This window comes from Ictalurus furcatus, chromosome 20 (genome assembly GCF_023375685.1).
Source record: "Ictalurus furcatus strain D&B chromosome 20, Billie_1.0, whole genome shotgun sequence".
Lineage (NCBI taxonomy): Eukaryota > Metazoa > Chordata > Actinopteri > Siluriformes > Ictaluridae > Ictalurus > Ictalurus furcatus.
This window is the reverse complement of record NC_071274.1, coordinates 7806565-7823925: the sequence shown is the minus strand read 5'-3', so window position 1 is coordinate 7823925 and position 17361 is coordinate 7806565. Positions and strand designations below refer to the sequence as shown.

General features: G+C 36.8%; 1 protein-coding gene across 1 annotated transcript in view; it reads left to right on the top strand.

Moving 5' to 3' along the window:
* Window positions 1-17361, top strand: part of pik3cb (phosphatidylinositol-4,5-bisphosphate 3-kinase, catalytic subunit beta) — a 48138-nt gene that overhangs the window by 28224 nt on the left and 2553 nt on the right. Inside the window, exons 12-22 of the mRNA XM_053651166.1 lie at window positions 1996-2184; window positions 2285-2406; window positions 4149-4292; window positions 4612-4711; window positions 9240-9430; window positions 10670-10779; window positions 10933-11011; window positions 13559-13726; window positions 16707-16830; window positions 16945-17090; window positions 17206-17338. Coding sequence (XP_053507141.1) covers window positions 1996-2184; window positions 2285-2406; window positions 4149-4292; window positions 4612-4711; window positions 9240-9430; window positions 10670-10779; window positions 10933-11011; window positions 13559-13726; window positions 16707-16830; window positions 16945-17090; window positions 17206-17338 — 1506 coding nt within the window. The remainder of the gene's footprint in view (window positions 1-1995; window positions 2185-2284; window positions 2407-4148; window positions 4293-4611; window positions 4712-9239; window positions 9431-10669; window positions 10780-10932; window positions 11012-13558; window positions 13727-16706; window positions 16831-16944; window positions 17091-17205; window positions 17339-17361) is intronic.

Here is a 17361-nt window from a genome sequence, read left to right as displayed (position 1 = left end):
ACAAGTATTGCTACCATACAATATTTATAATTGAGTTCTAGAGAAGCAAAGTGTGCAGAGTAGAGGTGTAAGAGCCAGAATAAGTAAGAGTAAGGGGTGGTTGTGTTTTTTTTTTTTTTTTTTTTTTTTTAAATAATGTGGAGTTGGCATTTTAGCGGTTAGTTACGTGCTCACGGAAGAGGTGGGTCTTTAGTTATTTTTTGAAAATAGTGACAGATTCTGCGGTCCGGATTGAGGTTGGAAGTTCATTCCACCACTGAGGAACAGTTAGAAGATTCTGGAGAGGGACCTTGAGCCACTCTGAGTAGGCACTACTAAGTGTCGGTCGTTGATCGATCACAGATTGCATGAGGAAAATGTAAGCCTCAAGGAGAGTGTTGAGGTAGGGGGGGTGCTGTTCCAGACAAGGTCTTGTATGTGAGCATCAAGGCCTTGAATTTGATATGGGCAGCTACAGGAAGCCAGTGGAGGGAGATGAAGAGCGGTGTGATGTGGGTTCTTTTGGGCTGGTTGAAGATGAGGCGTGCTGCTGCATTCTGAATCATTTGAAGGGGTTTGATTGAGCTGGCTGGGAGGCCCGAGAGTCCTGTGTTGCAGTAGTCCAGTTTTGAGATGACAAGAGCCTGGACATAATATTTAGAATGGTAGGATGCCGATTGGGAGGCAGCATTTTACAGAAGGGTCGTGAAACAAACTTTGTGTACATCAGTGTGACTCTCAGAGTTACAGATTAGAAGAGGAAAGAGTCTTTTTGCTACATTGTCCTGTGACTGCAAATGCCCGATTGGTGCCTTTGACCCTGGCATTGTGAGGTGGCCAAACGTAATTGGATCACGTTAATACTACATGAATAGAAACTCATGTAAATGAAACTCACTCTACATAATTCAAACTAATACGTTAGATATTTGTTTAATTAAAATTTAGTATAAGGAATTAAATGTTTTTTCACCATGGATTACGATGCACAGTGGCAGCAAATAGGCTGACTATAATCTATTCTCATCAAATTGGAGAACAATCCATATATGCCTTAAATACCTTATATGTTCACCCAGAAAAAAGCTAAAATCTCAAGATTCCTGAATCCTGTTTTCTCTTATTGTGTTATAGAAAACGCTTTCAATTTCTGACACCTATTTGCTTTGTTTGCACTCTCTTTGCTTTTCTCCTTCTCCTGATTGGAGAGAATTTATGCATGAATCATTAATGTTAAAAAAAAGTGTTATTAATCCTTGTGTTTTTATTAGGATTCTTCTTCTTTTGTGAATCTGCAATGTTGCCTGCTGCTTGCCATCCTGGTTACAATAAAAGTTATATATAATAATGACGTTTTGCTACAGAAATGACTTGCAGGTTGTGCTGGTGTTGAAATCACACACTTTCCGCTCTGCATTGTGGCCTTCGTGGCAAGGGCTCTGTGGGCTTTTGTTTTGCTTTTAGGTCATGTTTTGTTTTGTCTCCACCCTCATCCTGTCATTGGTTTGTGTGGCTCATTCTTCCTGGTAGTAACTGGTTTTACTGATTGCAACAAGTGAAGAGTGATAAAGTCTGGCACTCAAACAAGATAAAGAGTAGAGCATACTGTGCGTTTCTCTTCATTAACTGTTCAAGAGCAGGTCAGTTCTAAACAGGCTGAAGTGGCTGAAAAAGCACTCAAAATTTGCCAAATAGCATTGGGAACTAGAAATGTACTTGCTAACAAACAAACTCAAAGGTTAATTTTGTTGCTGCCACTGCCCTTCTACTCTCTGCTCTCTGACACCAAACTACATTCATGTCAGACAATTTGGAAACAAGTCACATGTTTTCTCAGATCAGATTAATAAATTTTAATTTATTTTTTTCCATTGGGGCAAAATATACTTATGCCAAAGGGAAATACTGAATATATTTGAAATCAGTAAATGTAGAATAACCAATCATGATCTAAACAGTTGTTAGTAGTGTATAAAAAAAATATTTGTCAACTACAACAAATTGGTCTGTGTGCAGGGACGAGGATTGAAAAAGTTCTACATTGAGTTGAAGGAGATCATGGAAAGGGATCCACTGTCACAACTCTGTGAAAATGAAAAGGATCTGATATGGACTCTGCGCTATGACTGTCGAGAGAACTTCCCACAGTCCCTCCCTAAACTACTATTGTCTGTCAAATGGAGTAAACATGATGATATGGCACAGGTATGTAAATAAACATGTACACACTGGTGAATTACCTGACCCCATCCTCTTAGTAGTAACGTTTCTCTCTCTATCCCTCTTGTTGTGGTCTTTTCTGTAGTTGCAGGCATTGTTGCAGATTTGGCCTAAAATAAGTCCTCGAGATGCTTTAGAGCTACTGGATTTTAACTATCCGGACCAATATGTTAGAGAATATGCAGTCAGTTGTCTGCAAGATATGAGGTAAGTGCTGGTAACACGGTCAAGCTTGTTTATACTAACATAATTGATTTTTTTTGTTTGTTTGTTTGTTTTTTTTGGTTATTGAATTTTCTTTGATATCCTAGATGTGTAAAATTACAGTTATGGCCAGTTGATGGCCATTTTGTAACAATCACCAAGTGATTTAAGTGCATATTTAAGTATGCTGCTTATGTTTATATTCATAGGTTCTGGACATAACTACAGAGCCCTACTGTTGGGATCTCTGCTTATGCATGGCCACGACTTACTAAAATGTGGGAATGGGATCATTAATTAAAGGAAATGAGATGATAAATTCAAGGCATTAACTGAGTAATGTCAATTGGCACAACTTCACAACTGGAAAGGAACAAAATAATTAAGCCTAGCCACATCTTAATAAGGCGTGCTCTTTTATCTTGATTTTTATGTGAGTAGTTCATGATGTACAAAACAATGAACAATTCAGTTATATGAAATCAATTCAAAGTCAAATCCTTCAATAAGTATATATCTTTAATTTTGAGGCTCATAAAAAATAAATCCAATTCAGTAAGATTTAATATGAATTTTAATATTTCATAATAAAGAACAATTAAGTAGAGATTTTAAAAAAAATATTTCTGTATTAGTTACTGTAAAATATAGAACATAGACATTCATTGTTTTGTATATTGTACGTTATTTACATTATTCACATTATCGTGTGTGTATATGTGTGTGTATATGTGTGTGTGTGTGTGTGTGTGTGTGTGTGTATATATATATATATATATATATATATATATATATATATATATATATATATATATATATATATATATATATATATATAAAATGTATATATATAAAATGACACACAGTCTTGAAAAAATAAGTACCCCCCATGGAAATTGTTGGTTTTTTTGACATGTTTGGACAAGCAAACATTTGATCCTTTGAAACTGTGCCTATCGGAGTTGAAACACGCTATGACACATTAAATGTACATTTTGTAGTAATTTTCACAATTTAAATTAAAAAAAAAATTGTCACATCGAAAAAGTAAGTACAATCCTACATTTATCACACCTTCAAGTCCTTAAAATTAGAATCATGTGTTCAAGTTTGGGTGCCAGTGATTGGAATTAGTGATTAGGGAGTGCAGGTGGAACCTGTCTTATTTATACCCGTCTCGTGTCTGGTGTTCCCTTTGCTTTTGGGGTGTGTGGTGTCATAATGCCAAGATCTAAAGAGTTCTAGAAGGCCTTTAGGGGGGAATTTTTTTTTTTTTTTTTTTTAAATACATCATTCCACTGTAAGGAAAATCACCTACAAGTACATTCAAGAAAATCCTCAAATATCTTGTAACTTAAAGAATATTGCATGGAAGAGTGGTCAAAAATTCCAGCAAGCCTGATAGACAAGTATGAAAAATGCCTACAAGAACTTAAAGGGGGCAATACTAGCTTCTGAGGCCAACGGTACTTACTTTTTCCACAGAAGAATATCACATCTATTGAGATTTCTGTTGAATAAATGAATGAAAAAGCAAGTTTTCCTTGTGGGTTTGTTCAAGTATATCTGTTTTATTAATAGGCACTGTTTCAAAGGTGGTCAAATGTTTGCTTGTCCAAAAATGTCAAAAAAGCCACCCATTTCCATGGAGTATACTTGTTTTTTCACATGACTGTGTGTGTGTGTGTGTGTGTGTGTGTGAGATGATACAGAGCTCTTCCATTTTCTCTCCCTTTTTTTATCAGTGATGAAGAGCTGTTGCAGTATTTGCTGCAGCTAGTCCAGGTGTTGCGCTATGAACCATACTATGACTGTGCCCTCTCACAATTTTTACTGCAGCGTGCTCAGACCAATCGTAAAATTGGACATTTCCTCTTCTGGCATCTTAGGCAAGTGTGGTCATTGTGGTCGTGTGTATATATGTTTGTGTAAATGTATGTGTAATATTGTTTTCCAGCTATTCATAAGTACTGTGTTACTTTAGTGGTTTACCCCATATATATATATATATATATATATATATATATATATATATATATATTATGGCTGTGACTGTAAGTTCAAAATAGCAATCAACAGTAGGTTTATGACATTTTAACTTGTGTAATATCTGATTACACTTTGAGCTGCATTTAAAATCTATTAATCTATTTTCCAAGCTTAAAGCCTCAACTCTGTATTGTATGGTTTGTGTCTGTGCTTTTCTAGGTCAGAGATACACATGCCAGCAGTATCTGTGCAATTTGCCCTGATTTTGGAGGCATATTGTAGAGGCAGCATCCCCCACATTGAAGTGCTTAAAAAACAGGTATAAGATTTGAAATAGAATTAATTACCAACCTAAAACATCATATTTAATTTAAAAGACTTGATTAGGCAATATAACATTATTGTAACATTATTAAGCATTATTGTATAAACACGCTAGATCATGGGTCGGGAACCTTTTTGGCTGAGAGAGCCATGAATGCCACATATTTTAAATTGTAATTCCCTGAGAGCCATACAATATGTTTAAAACTAAATACAAGTAAATGTGTGCATTTTATGTAAGACCAACACTTTTAAAGTACAATAAGTCTCTGAATTCTTTTTAATAACGCTGTTATGCTGTTGCTAACCAATGATGAATAAAGTACTTCTTACCATTAATGCGACTTCTGGTGCTGCATGGTTTTGCTGATGGCTTTGTAGTCTGGTTGATACGTGGTGAGGTTAAGCTTCATGCAGGCGTTGAGACTTCCATCCGTTAAACGTGATCGTAGGTTGGTCTTAATGTTCTTTAGATGTGAGAAAGACTGCTCACATGCATACGTAGAGCCAAACAATGTCAGTACAGCAATACTCACACGCTGCAGTGTGTGGTATGTGACGGGAAGCGCGTTCCAAGTTTTGACAATCAGCTGGTCCGCGGGTTGAAGTTTTTTCATTTCTCCCCACTTGTGTTTGCTTGCCAACTCTGCTTGCTGTCGTGCAGGTCTTTCCAAATCTTCATTCAGTGACTTGAACTTATTCACCCACATGTCTGAGGCCTTCAGGTCAGCAGCTTGTAGCTCAAAATCTCTGACGGAGACACTGGGGATGTAACTCAGGTCGGCGCTGTCCACTGCACACTCGTGTGGATGGGTGATGAACTTAAAAAGACGAGTGCGCTCACGAAATTCTCCAAAGCGCACTTTGAATGACTGCAGGAGATTAGATGTGAAGCCCGCTATGTAGTATGGCGTGTGTCGAAGTGCCGCTTTATATTTGACCGTTTCATCGATGCAATTTTATCATTGCATATTAGACACACTGCAGAACCTGCTCTCTCCACAAAGGCGAATTCCTCTGTCCATTCCTGCTGAAAAGTACTATACTCCTCATCTTTTTTTCTTTTAGCCATCTTCTTCGATAAAAGGGTTTCTGCAATTAGCTAGCTGACTACTTGATTAAAAGGAGGGAAGTTTACTTCCTGACCTCACAACGACCCGTGTACGTTACGCATTATCCAATAAAAATTTGGTGTTGTCCCGGAGGACAGCTGTGATTGGCTCCAGCCACCCGCAACCATGAACATGAGCGGTAGGAAATGAATGGATTGAAATACATGAAAATGTTTTATATTTTTAACGTTATTATTTTTTTTTATTAAAGATTTGTCTGCGAGCCAGATGCAGCCATCAAAAGAGCCACATCTGGCTCGCGAGCCATAGGTTCCCGACCCCTGCGCTAGATGCAGGTCTATAATTGGACTGTTTTGATAACATTTACAGTGCCATCCAGTAATACTGGCACCTTTGATAAATATGAGCAAAGACAGCTGTGAAAAATTGTCTTGATTGTTTACCCCTTTGATCTTTTGTTTAAAACAAATCACAAAAATACTCTGCTCTCATGGATCTCAGACAACTGCAAATACAACACAGGTTTATCAAAAAACATCTTTGTTTAATATGTGTTGCACAATTATTGGCACTCCATGAATATATTTGAAGTATATCCCCATTAATCTTTTACATTTTTAGTAAACCTGGTTGACTAGGAACAGGAAATTGTTCAATCATGACTTCCTGTTTCACAGGGTTATAAATATGAAGTAACGCACAGTTCAGATTCCCTTAGTCATTCATCACAATGGATAAAGACCAAGGAATATAGTTGTGATGTGCGGCAAAAGGTTGTTGAGCTTCACAAAATGGGAAGAGGCTATAAGAAAAATAATTAATCAAGTCAATAATTAAGAAGTTCCAGTCAACTGGAAATGTTAGGAATCAACCTGGAAGAGGACATGTGTCTATATTGTCTCAACGCACTGTGAAGTTGTTTGGACAGGTTTAAAGAAAAAAAAAAACTATACTCTCAGCCAAAAAATAACTCCAGCATCTTCAGTTTGCCAGATACTACTGGAACTTCAAGTGGGATCGGGTTCTATGGTCAGATGAAACCAAAATAGAGCTTTTTGGTAATAAACACCAGAGGTGGGTTTGGCGCACACAGAGAGGTAACCATATGGAAAAGATCTCATGCCCACGGTTAATTATGGTGGAAGCTCTTTAATGTTTTGGAGCTGTTTTTCTGCCAGAGGACCTGGACATTTTGTTAGGATACATGGCATCATGGGCTCATCAATATATCAAATTAGAGAGGCACCGATGTATCGGCCAATAATCAGTATCGCCGATAAAGGCTATTTTTCACACCATCGGCTGATAGTTTATCCGATGATCAGGGCCGATTATATCCTGTAAATCAAAAGAGGACGGGAAAACACATCGATTTTGTGTGGTGTGTAAAACTGATGTCTCTTGTGTGAAATGACAACGAAACTGCAGTTTGTAAACTCTGCAAGCTCTGCACTGCAAAAATTTTACACTGGACGCTGCAGCAGTGAAACAGGAGTTTCAGCGTCTATTTTTTTTATTATTTATTTATTTATTGCCGTGCTGCTCGCGCTGAATTAAAGCACCAGTACACTGTTGAAAGATTTAAATGAAGATGAGTCGACAAAAAGGTATATATTGCACAGAAAAATGTATTTGTAGAGTAGTATATTTCATATCCAATTAATGCTTATATATATATATATATATATATATATATATATATATATATATATATATATATATATATATATATATATATATATATATATATAATGTGTGTGTATATATGTATGTATGTATTTTTTTTAAAGTTTATTTTATATTTTACCAGTTTGTTGTTCAATTTTGAAGTAGAAATGCTTTTGTTTGTGGTGAGTGAATGTGAGCCTAACAGGTTTGTTAGAATTCAGTCAATTAATTCTGTTAATATGAATTAATAACATTCAATAAGTTAAGAAATCTTACTTTAATCCTCAGAATTTAGTTAATGTGTTAATGTTAATTAGAGTAATGTGTTTTCTGTTTGAGACCAGTTACTGTGAAACAACTTGTTGAAATGGAGAGAATAAAGTTTTTATTTGCATTTCTTTCAGAATTGTGGAATTAACTATTATTAATTTAATAGAAGGCATAAAAGGCAGAACTATCGGTATCGGACGATATCACTCTGAATAATCAGTTATCGCATCGGCTGAAAAATTTAGTATCGGTGCATCTCTATATCAAATATCAACAGATATTAAATGAACACCTGACTGGGCTCTGGTTGGATCTTCCAGCAGGACAATGATCCAAAATATACATCAAAATAAACACAAAAATTTTCTACTGACCACAAAATCAAGGTCTTGCTATGGCCATCCCAGTCCCCTGACTTGAAACCCATGGAAATCCTGTGGGGTGAACTGAAGATGGAGTGATGAAGTGGACCTCAAAATTTTAAGGATCTGGAGAGATTCTGTATGGAGGAATGGTCTCCGATCCCTTGCCATGTATTCTCCAACCTCATCAGGCATTATAGGAGAAGACTCAGAGCTCTTATCTTGGCAAAGGGAGGTAGCACAAAGTATTGACTAAAAGGGTGCCAATAATTGTTGCACAGTTATATTTAACAAACATATTTTATTAGTAAACCTGTTCTCTTTTTTTTTTAACAAAAGATCAAAAGGTTAATCGATAAGGACGATTGTTCACAGCCTTCTTTGCTCATATTTACCAAGGGTGCCAATATTATTGGAGTGCACTATATGTTTGGCTTATATCTTGGTAGCAATTAATGGACACACACATTTAAAATCTGTGAACCCACTGGGTCATTTTAAATCATTGAACCCACAACACACAGAATTTGAGTCTGTGTTGACTGTGTATTGCAGAATACTAATTTTTTGTCCTATCCAGACATGAGGAAATTGTTTCCTATGTCCTCACAAGAGCAGTTACTGTGGCAGTACTCCGAGCTTTCAGAAGAATTGGGTTAAATGCCAGCTTGCCCCATTGCTGTATTGCAATAAATGGGATGAAGTTCAGAAATACAAACATGCACTTTACAGTATCAGTACTTGTAAACACATTTGTGAAATAGGTACCTTTTAATTTTTATATGTAATTTCATGGAAATTAAGATAGATCTAACATTTCCTGGAAAATTCCTCATGGTGGCTTGTAGAGTTTTAGTAAAAAAAAAAAAAAAATACTATTATACTTAGAACCAAATGTATTGCTGGATAGATTTGTAACAGATTCATGTTAGTTTGTAATATGTAAAATGAACTAGAATCTGCTTGTTTAAGATAAAGTAGACCTACGATCATTTCATCAAATGACAAGAGTGTAGGTGTCCTGCAACACATAATCCTGCCTCTTTTTCTTTTTTCATTATTTGCATTATTCAAAATGCATTGAAATTAACTGAATATACACCAAATACGAATCTTATAATGAATTGTGTGTGTCTGTTTTTAAATGCAGGTTGAGGCTCTTGGTAAGCTAAAAGCTGTGAATGAGTTGATCAAACTGGGCACAATAAAATCAAAGAATAAAACTAAAGAGGCTCAGCTGAAGGAGGCCATGATGAAGTGCCTTAGACAGACGGGATTCATTGAGATTCTGTCAGACCTTCACTCACCACTTAACCCCCAGATATTGCTTGCTGATGTCAAGTAAGAAGGCTTTCTTTTATATATACACCCATCCATCACTTTATTAGGAACACCTGTACACATACTCATTCATACAATTATCTAACCAGCCAATCGTGTGGCAGCAGTGCAATGCTTGAAATAATGCAGATTTGGGCCAGTAGCTTTGGGTAATGTTCACATCAACAATCTGAATGGATGCATGATTGTTTTTGCCAGACAGGCTGGTTTGAGTATTTCTTTAACTGATCTGCTGGGATTTTCATGCACAGCAGTCTCTAGAGTTTACTCTGAAAAGTGCAATAAAGAAAAAACATCCAGTTAGCAGCAGTTCTGTGGACGGAAATACCTTGTTGATGAGGGAGGTCAACGGAGAATGGGCAGACTGGTTCGAACTGACAGAAAAGCTACAGTAACTCCAATTACCACTCTGTACGATTGTGGTGAGCTCAATGTCGAACCTTGAAGCAGATGGGCTACAACAGCAGATGATGTTGGGTTCCACTTCTGTCAGCAAAGAGCAGAAAGGTGAGGCTGCAGTGGGCACAGGCTCACCAAAACTGGACAGTTGAAGACTGGAAAAACGTAGCCTGGTTTGATGCATATCGATTTCTGCTGAAACACACAGATGGTAGGCTCAGAATTTGGCTCAAACAGCATGAATCCATAGACCCAGCCTGCCTTGTGTCAGCATTCCAGGCTGGTGGAGGTGGTGTAATGGTGTGGGGAATGTTTTCTTGGGACACTTTGGGCCCATTAATACCAGTCAACCATCACTTGAATGCCACAGCCTGTTTGAGTATTGTTGAAGGTCATGTGCATCCCTTCTTGGCGACAATTTACTCATCATCTGATGGCTACTGCTAGCATGGTAATGTCACAAAGCAGAAGTCGTCTGAAACTGGTTTCATGAAAATGACAGATTTCAGTGTTCTTCAGTGGTAATTTTTTTTCACTGTCTTCCCCATTTATTTTTTTAAATATCACTTTAATAGCATCACCAACTATGCCACAATGTTACTAAGATCACGGAATGAGATTTTGCCCATTCTGATGTTTGATGTGAACATTAACTGAAGCACAGGACCTGTATCTGCATGAATTCATGCACTGCATTGCTGCCACATGATTGGCCGATTGGGATAATTACATGAATGAGCAGGGGTACTGGTGTTCCTATTCAAGTGGCCAGTTAGCATACTATTTACAGACTGATTGAAACTGTAGCCAAAAACCTCTCATTTCCTCTATTGCATTTAGTGTGGAGAAGTGCAGGTACATGGACTCTAAAATGAAGCCTCTTTGGATTGTTTACAATAACAAGCTGCTACTGGGAGACACGCTGGGAATCATCTTCAAGAATGGAGATGGTGAGAGACCGTGAAGAGGGAAGGATATGGATAAAGAGGAAGAGAGGTGGACATGAATGTTGAAGGGAGGGGCAGAGGCATAAATAATTGTGGTCAAGTGCAAAGAAAGTCCGGTAATGGCAACTAAATAAGTCAATTGCTTTTTATTGTTAGATCTCAGACAGGACATGTTGACTCTACAGATCCTAAGGTTAATGGATATGCTGTGGAAGGAAGCAAACCTGGACCTCAGGTAGTAAAGTATTTATTCTATAAATATTTTTCACATGTATGAATAGTTTCAGTCATTTGAATATAGTAACACATTTACAGCAGTAGTTGGCAGACCCTTGTATCCAGAGTGAATTACAGAAGTGCTTTGTAGTCATTATCAAAAACATGCTAATTCACTAGGTCAAGGACTAATAATACCATCTAGCCAAAATGCTGTTGGAGGATGTTAGTACAACATGAAAGAAAACACACAAGACGAGATTTCTTTTTAAATAGAAGCATTAATTTAAATGCTTGGTGAAGAGGTAGGTCTTTAGTCTTCATCTGAAGACTGTCAGTGACTCAGCTGTTAGACAGCCAGGGGAAGTGAAAGACCGCGTCAAGTCAAGTCACATAGGTTTTTTCATTCCTCTATATAGCTTGTATACACTGGAACGAAATGACGTTTCTTCAGGACCATGGTGCAATGCAGAACAGTACACAAGACTACCTAAAGTGCAATACACAACAGTGTGAGATGAGTGCAAAACAGTAAATACACAGGACAATAGATACATAGAGCATGTGCTGCTATATTACACAATAGTTTACAGTTTTACAGTCCATATTTACAGTTTATAGTCCAAGTATAGCAGCAGTACTGGCAGCAAAAACGAGAAGAGTCTTGATGCATGTTTTCGTTGTATATTGAGAGATGCTGGGTTCAGTCAAGCTGTATTAGAGGCTTGAAGGGGGCTTGGTACAGAGTGAAGTGGTTCATGTCTAGCCTCTACAGACATAAACCTTTAGTATATCTCCATAAGCCCTGCGCACATTTTACACCTTAAGGAACACTGAAACCACTCTTGATTACACACCTAAGACAACTAATTAGCAATATACCAACAGACACTTTAAAACAATTCTAAAATCAACAATAGTAATGTCAATCAATGTTAAATTCAGTAGAGCCAAGCAGACAGTACACAAGAACCAAAATCCTACCTTACCTGCAGAGAGTACAGTTGTGCTCATGAATTTACATACCCTTTGCAGAATGTAAGTTTTGCAAAAAGTTTTTTTTTTTTAATGAGGGATCATTAAAATTGCATTTATTTTTTTATGTCGTACTGCCCTAAATAAACTTTCACATAACAGATGTTTTCATATAGTCTACAAAACACAATAATAACTGAATTTACACAAATGAACCAGTTTAAAAGTTTACATATCCTTGATTTTTCATGCTGTGTGTTGTTACCTGGATGATCAACAGCTGTTTTTTTGGTTTGTGATAGTTGTTCATGACTCCCTTGTTTGTCCTGAGCAGTTAAACTGCCCACTGTTCTTCAGAAAAATACTCCAGGTCCTGCAAATTCTTTGCTTTTCCAGCATCTTCTGCATATTTGCCCCCTTTCCAAAATTATTATTTTGTATTCTGGGAAACATGTAAACATCTTATTAGCTTCTGAAGGGCAGTACTGAATGAAAAAGTAAGACCTTTAAAAAACAAAAACAACAACAAAAAAAAACAACAACAACCCCAAATTACACCAATCATCCTGTTCACAAGTTTACACCCCCCTTGGCTCTTGATGTATCGTGTTGCTTTCTTGAGCATCAGTGAATGTTTGCAGCTTTTCTAATAGTTGTGTATGAGTCCCTCAGTTGCTCCAAGTGTGAAAAGATGGATCTCAACATCATATAGCCACTGTAGGAAAGGGGTCAAATGTTCAAGGTCACTGTTCATGACTACACTCTGAGAAAGACACTGGGCAAAAATGGTATCCATGGAAGGGTGGTGAGGTGAAAACCACTGCTAACCCAGAAGAACATTTAAGGCTCATCTGAATTTTGCCAAAAAACACCTTTATGATCCTTAAACCTTTTGGGAGAATATTCTGTGGACTGATGAGTCAAAAGTTTAACTGTTTGGAAGACAGGGGTCCCGTTATTTCTGGCGTAAAGCAAACACAGAATTCCACAAAAAGAACATCATACCTACAGTCAAGCATGGCGGTGGTAGGGTGATGGTGTGGGGCTGCTTCAGAATTGGGCAATTGAGGGAAACATGAATTCTGCTATCTACCTGAAAATTCTAAAGGAGAATGTCTGGTCTTCAGTCTGGAAGCTGTAGTACACACGATGGAAATGCCAAGAAAAATGTTTTCTGATTTTATTTAAAAGCACTGTGCCAAAATGGTAGTGGCCATCACATTACCTTCCATATTCCATCAACACATTCCATCTAGAACTATTTCATGCCCTCTTCTTTTCAAAATTGTCTTTTGCTCAGTGTTGCAAAAATATGTATAAATGCATTTGAAATCCAAAGCATAAGTAATAACTGAAATAAGACATTTCACACACTCTGAATGGGACTCCAGTCCACAGGACCCCAGTATCTCTCTCACACACACACACACACCCACGCCATAATAAATATTAAAATTTTAAAATGAGACACACTTCTTGATTTGAAAGTCTTAACTTGGTGTATTTATTCTCTTGATTTTCATGCTACATACTTTTTTCTCTCTTTTTTTTTTTTAACAAAATAACATTCAATCTAATATTTCACTCACAGAATTGTGCCTTATGGTTGCCTGGCAACAGGAGATCGCACAGGGCTGATCGAGGTTGTATCCTCTGCTGACACCATCGCTAACATCCAAAAAAATAGCAGCAACATGGCAGCTGCTGCAGCCTTCAACAAAGATGCTCTGCTCAGCTGGCTCAAGGACAAAAACCCTGGGTAAGACATCAATGGTAAATAAGTTGTACCTGCACAGTGTAATAGTTTGGTTCATTTTTGTTAAATAGTAGCGTATTTTAAACATTTCTTAACTTGTCCAAAAACTGCCCTATATGCCTCCATTGTAAGTGAGCTTTGACTAAACATTTTCAATTCTTCTCTCAGTATCCAGTAACAAGTTGTAATCATACATACCTTGCAAATAGATAAGAGTAGGTTCCCTAGTAAAAAATCTTCAAATCATCTTCACAGAAGATTTACTTTTTTATTTGAGTGCCTACAAATGATCTATATTTCTTTGGTGTGTGTGTTTGGTTTTTTTTTTTTTTGTTTTTTTTTTTATAAAACTGAGAAAATAAGAAAACTGCACCTAGCACAGTTTCTTTAGTGGTGTCAAATGTGTATATATGCATGTGTTCACATATGTATGTACTGATTAGAGTAAGCAGGAGAGGAAAATTCCTTATTAAATTTGTAGGGCTGCATAATAAAGTAGGCTATCCGTCATAAAATATAACTTGTATTACACCTACAGTTGTGTTTAATATATATATATATATATATATATATATATATATATATATATATATATATATATATATATATATATATATATATATAAAATATATATATATATATATATATATATATATATATATATATAGCAGTACAACATCAGTAACCTGATGAACCACTGTTATGTTATTAGTAGTGATATATCAGCATTGCAAATAATTTACTTGTATATGTAGTAGTGTAATAGGAAAAACAACAGATCCAACGGTCATGACATGCACGCTGCTTGTTCTGAGTAATTGACTCATTCATTGAAAGGGGTGTGTTCAAAATAATAGTGTGGAGTTTAATTAGAGAATTCATTCATTTTGTGAAAAAAAAGGGTGTCATTATTTGTCCTTTATCAAGGAAAAAGGGAAACAAATGTTTCACACATCGTTATAAAATATATTTTCTTCTGAATTGCTAAGAAAAATGGGCCGTTCCAAACATTGTTCAGAGGAACAATGTAATTTGATTCAAAAGTTGATTGGAGAGGGGAAAACATATAAAGAAGTGCATCAAATTATAGGATGCTCAGCTAAAATGATCTCAAATCGTTTAAAATGGCAACAAAAACCTGAAACACGTGGAAGAAAACAAGCAACTACTGTTAAAACTTGTCGAAGAATAGTCACAGTTCAGCCAGTCATCACCTCCAGAAAGATCAAAAATGATCTAAAATTACCTTTATGTACAGTTACAGACAGAAGACGTTTGATCAAAGCTAAGCTATCAGCAAGAAGCCCCTGTAAACCACAACTGTTGAAAAAATGGAATCGGTTAAAATTGGCCAAGAAACACAACGATTAGCCCAAAGAGAAATGGTGTAACATTCTGTGAACTGATGTGAGTAAAATTGTTCTTTTCGGGTCTAGTGGTCAACAACAGTACATCAGGTGACCCCTGGGTACTGAATTCAAGCCACAGTACACTGTGAAGACAGTGAAGCATGGTGGTGCGAAAATTATGGTATGGGGATGTTTTTCATACCACGGTGTCGGGCATGTTTATCGTATACCAGGGATCATGGATCAGTTTGAATACATCAAAATACTTGAGATTATGTTGCCCAATGCCAAAGAGGAAATGCCCCTGAAATGGGTGTTTCAACAAGACAACGACCCCAAACACACAAGTAAGTGGGCAACATCTTGGTTCCAGACAAAAAGCATTGAGGTAATGCAATGGCTAGCTCAATCCCCTGACCTCAACCCCATTGAAAACTTGTGGGGTGACATTAAAAATGCAGTTTCTGAAGCAAAACCCAAAAATTCACAGGAACTGTGGAATGTAGTTCGTTCAGCCTGGGCTGAAATTACCTGTCTCTAGGTGCCAGAAGTTGGTTGTCTTGCTGTAGCACATATGTGCTACACTTATCAAAAACAATGGTTATGCAACTAAATATTAGTTCAGTAATTTAAAGTGAAGTTAAATCTTAAAATCAGTTTATAAGTGTTTGAGTTTTAAGGGAAAAATGTTGACACTGCTATCCCCCCCCCCCCCCATAAAGTTTTATTGAGAAGAAAAACAAACCGACTGACACATAGCAACAACCATTCACAGTTTTTTTTCTTTTTATGCTAACAAAGGAAAACAAAATTAAAAAGTACAAACACCGAAAACAAACCCACCTGCTATTTTTTAACAGATTAATATTCCTTTTCTTTGCTTCCTGTAAAAGAATAATGCAGACTTGATAAAATTTGTCAATGCTTTGATTTGGAATTGAATGTGTAATGTTTCCACTACATTTGAAATATGGGGGGAAAAAAAGCTATTAAAAAATATTTGCACTTCATTCACTTTTATTAGCGCACTATTCATTTGATCATGACTGTATATTACACCTAATCAAGCCCACACTCTCTCCTCTGAAAAAGTAGCTTCCTCTTTATCCTGAATCAGGAGAGGCTACAGGGTTTAAAAACACACATACTTTTCCCAAGCATGCTGTTTTTAAAGGCCAATATGGTAGCATACTTGCTGGTGCTATTAACACACCACAGCAAATGGGAAAGACAGAGGAAAAAGTGGAGAGCACAGAATTCAAAAACACATTTGAGCTACACAGAACTACATAACTTTCACAGCATAACTAACAAACAGCTGAATGCAAAACAAAGCGAATGGTCTGTGCTTACACCAGCAGGGTTGCCAGGGGTTTTTTTTTTCTGGCACACTGGGATATTTTTAAAACAACAAATAATTTTTGTGTAGTTTTTGAGATGTAGTTGGGATGTAAATTTTTCTTACTTAATTATAGTCTAATGTACAGCTTTTGTTTTGTTACATGCTACTTATTGACTAACACACTGATTAGTCTTATTGATCACACAAACACTATGTAACTATAAATTTGATACAGGGGATTACAAAAAAAGAAATATAGGATGAAAGAGCTGAGTGTCTTTTGTATTTGTAGTGAGGCTCTGGAGAAAGCCATTGAGGAGTTCACACTGTCTTGTGCTGGTTATTGTGTCGCCACCTATGTTCTGGGCATCGGAGATCGTCATAGCGACAACATCATGGTCCGAAGCACAGGACAGGTGAGTATCAGAAGTTGTTCAAAGTATATATTTTTTTTTTAATATGTTAGTCACAAAGACATTTTTTTTGTGTGTGTGTGTGTGTGTGTGTGTGTGTGTGTGTGTGTGTGTCAGCTCTTCCATATAGATTTTGGTCATATCTTGGGGAACTTCAAATCAAAGTTTGGAATCAAGAGAGAGCGTGTTCCATTCATTCTCACACATGACTTCATTCATGTCATTCAGCAGGGCAAAACTGGTAACACTGAGAAATTTGGCAGGCAAGTCATAGACAGCATTTCATTAACACCAACATTCACTGAGTTTATTAAATCAACTTTTCTGGCAGGGTCACACTCAAGTCTCCTACTCTCTGTGTTGTCTGTGTGTGTGTAGTTTTAGGCAGTACTGTGAGGATGCTTATCTGATTCTGAGGAAGAATGGAAATCTGTTCATCACGCTCTTTGCCCTGATGCTGACTTCTGGGTTACCAGAACTCACCTCTGTCAAGGACATTCAGTATTTAAAGGTACACTGTCATGCACCCAGTCA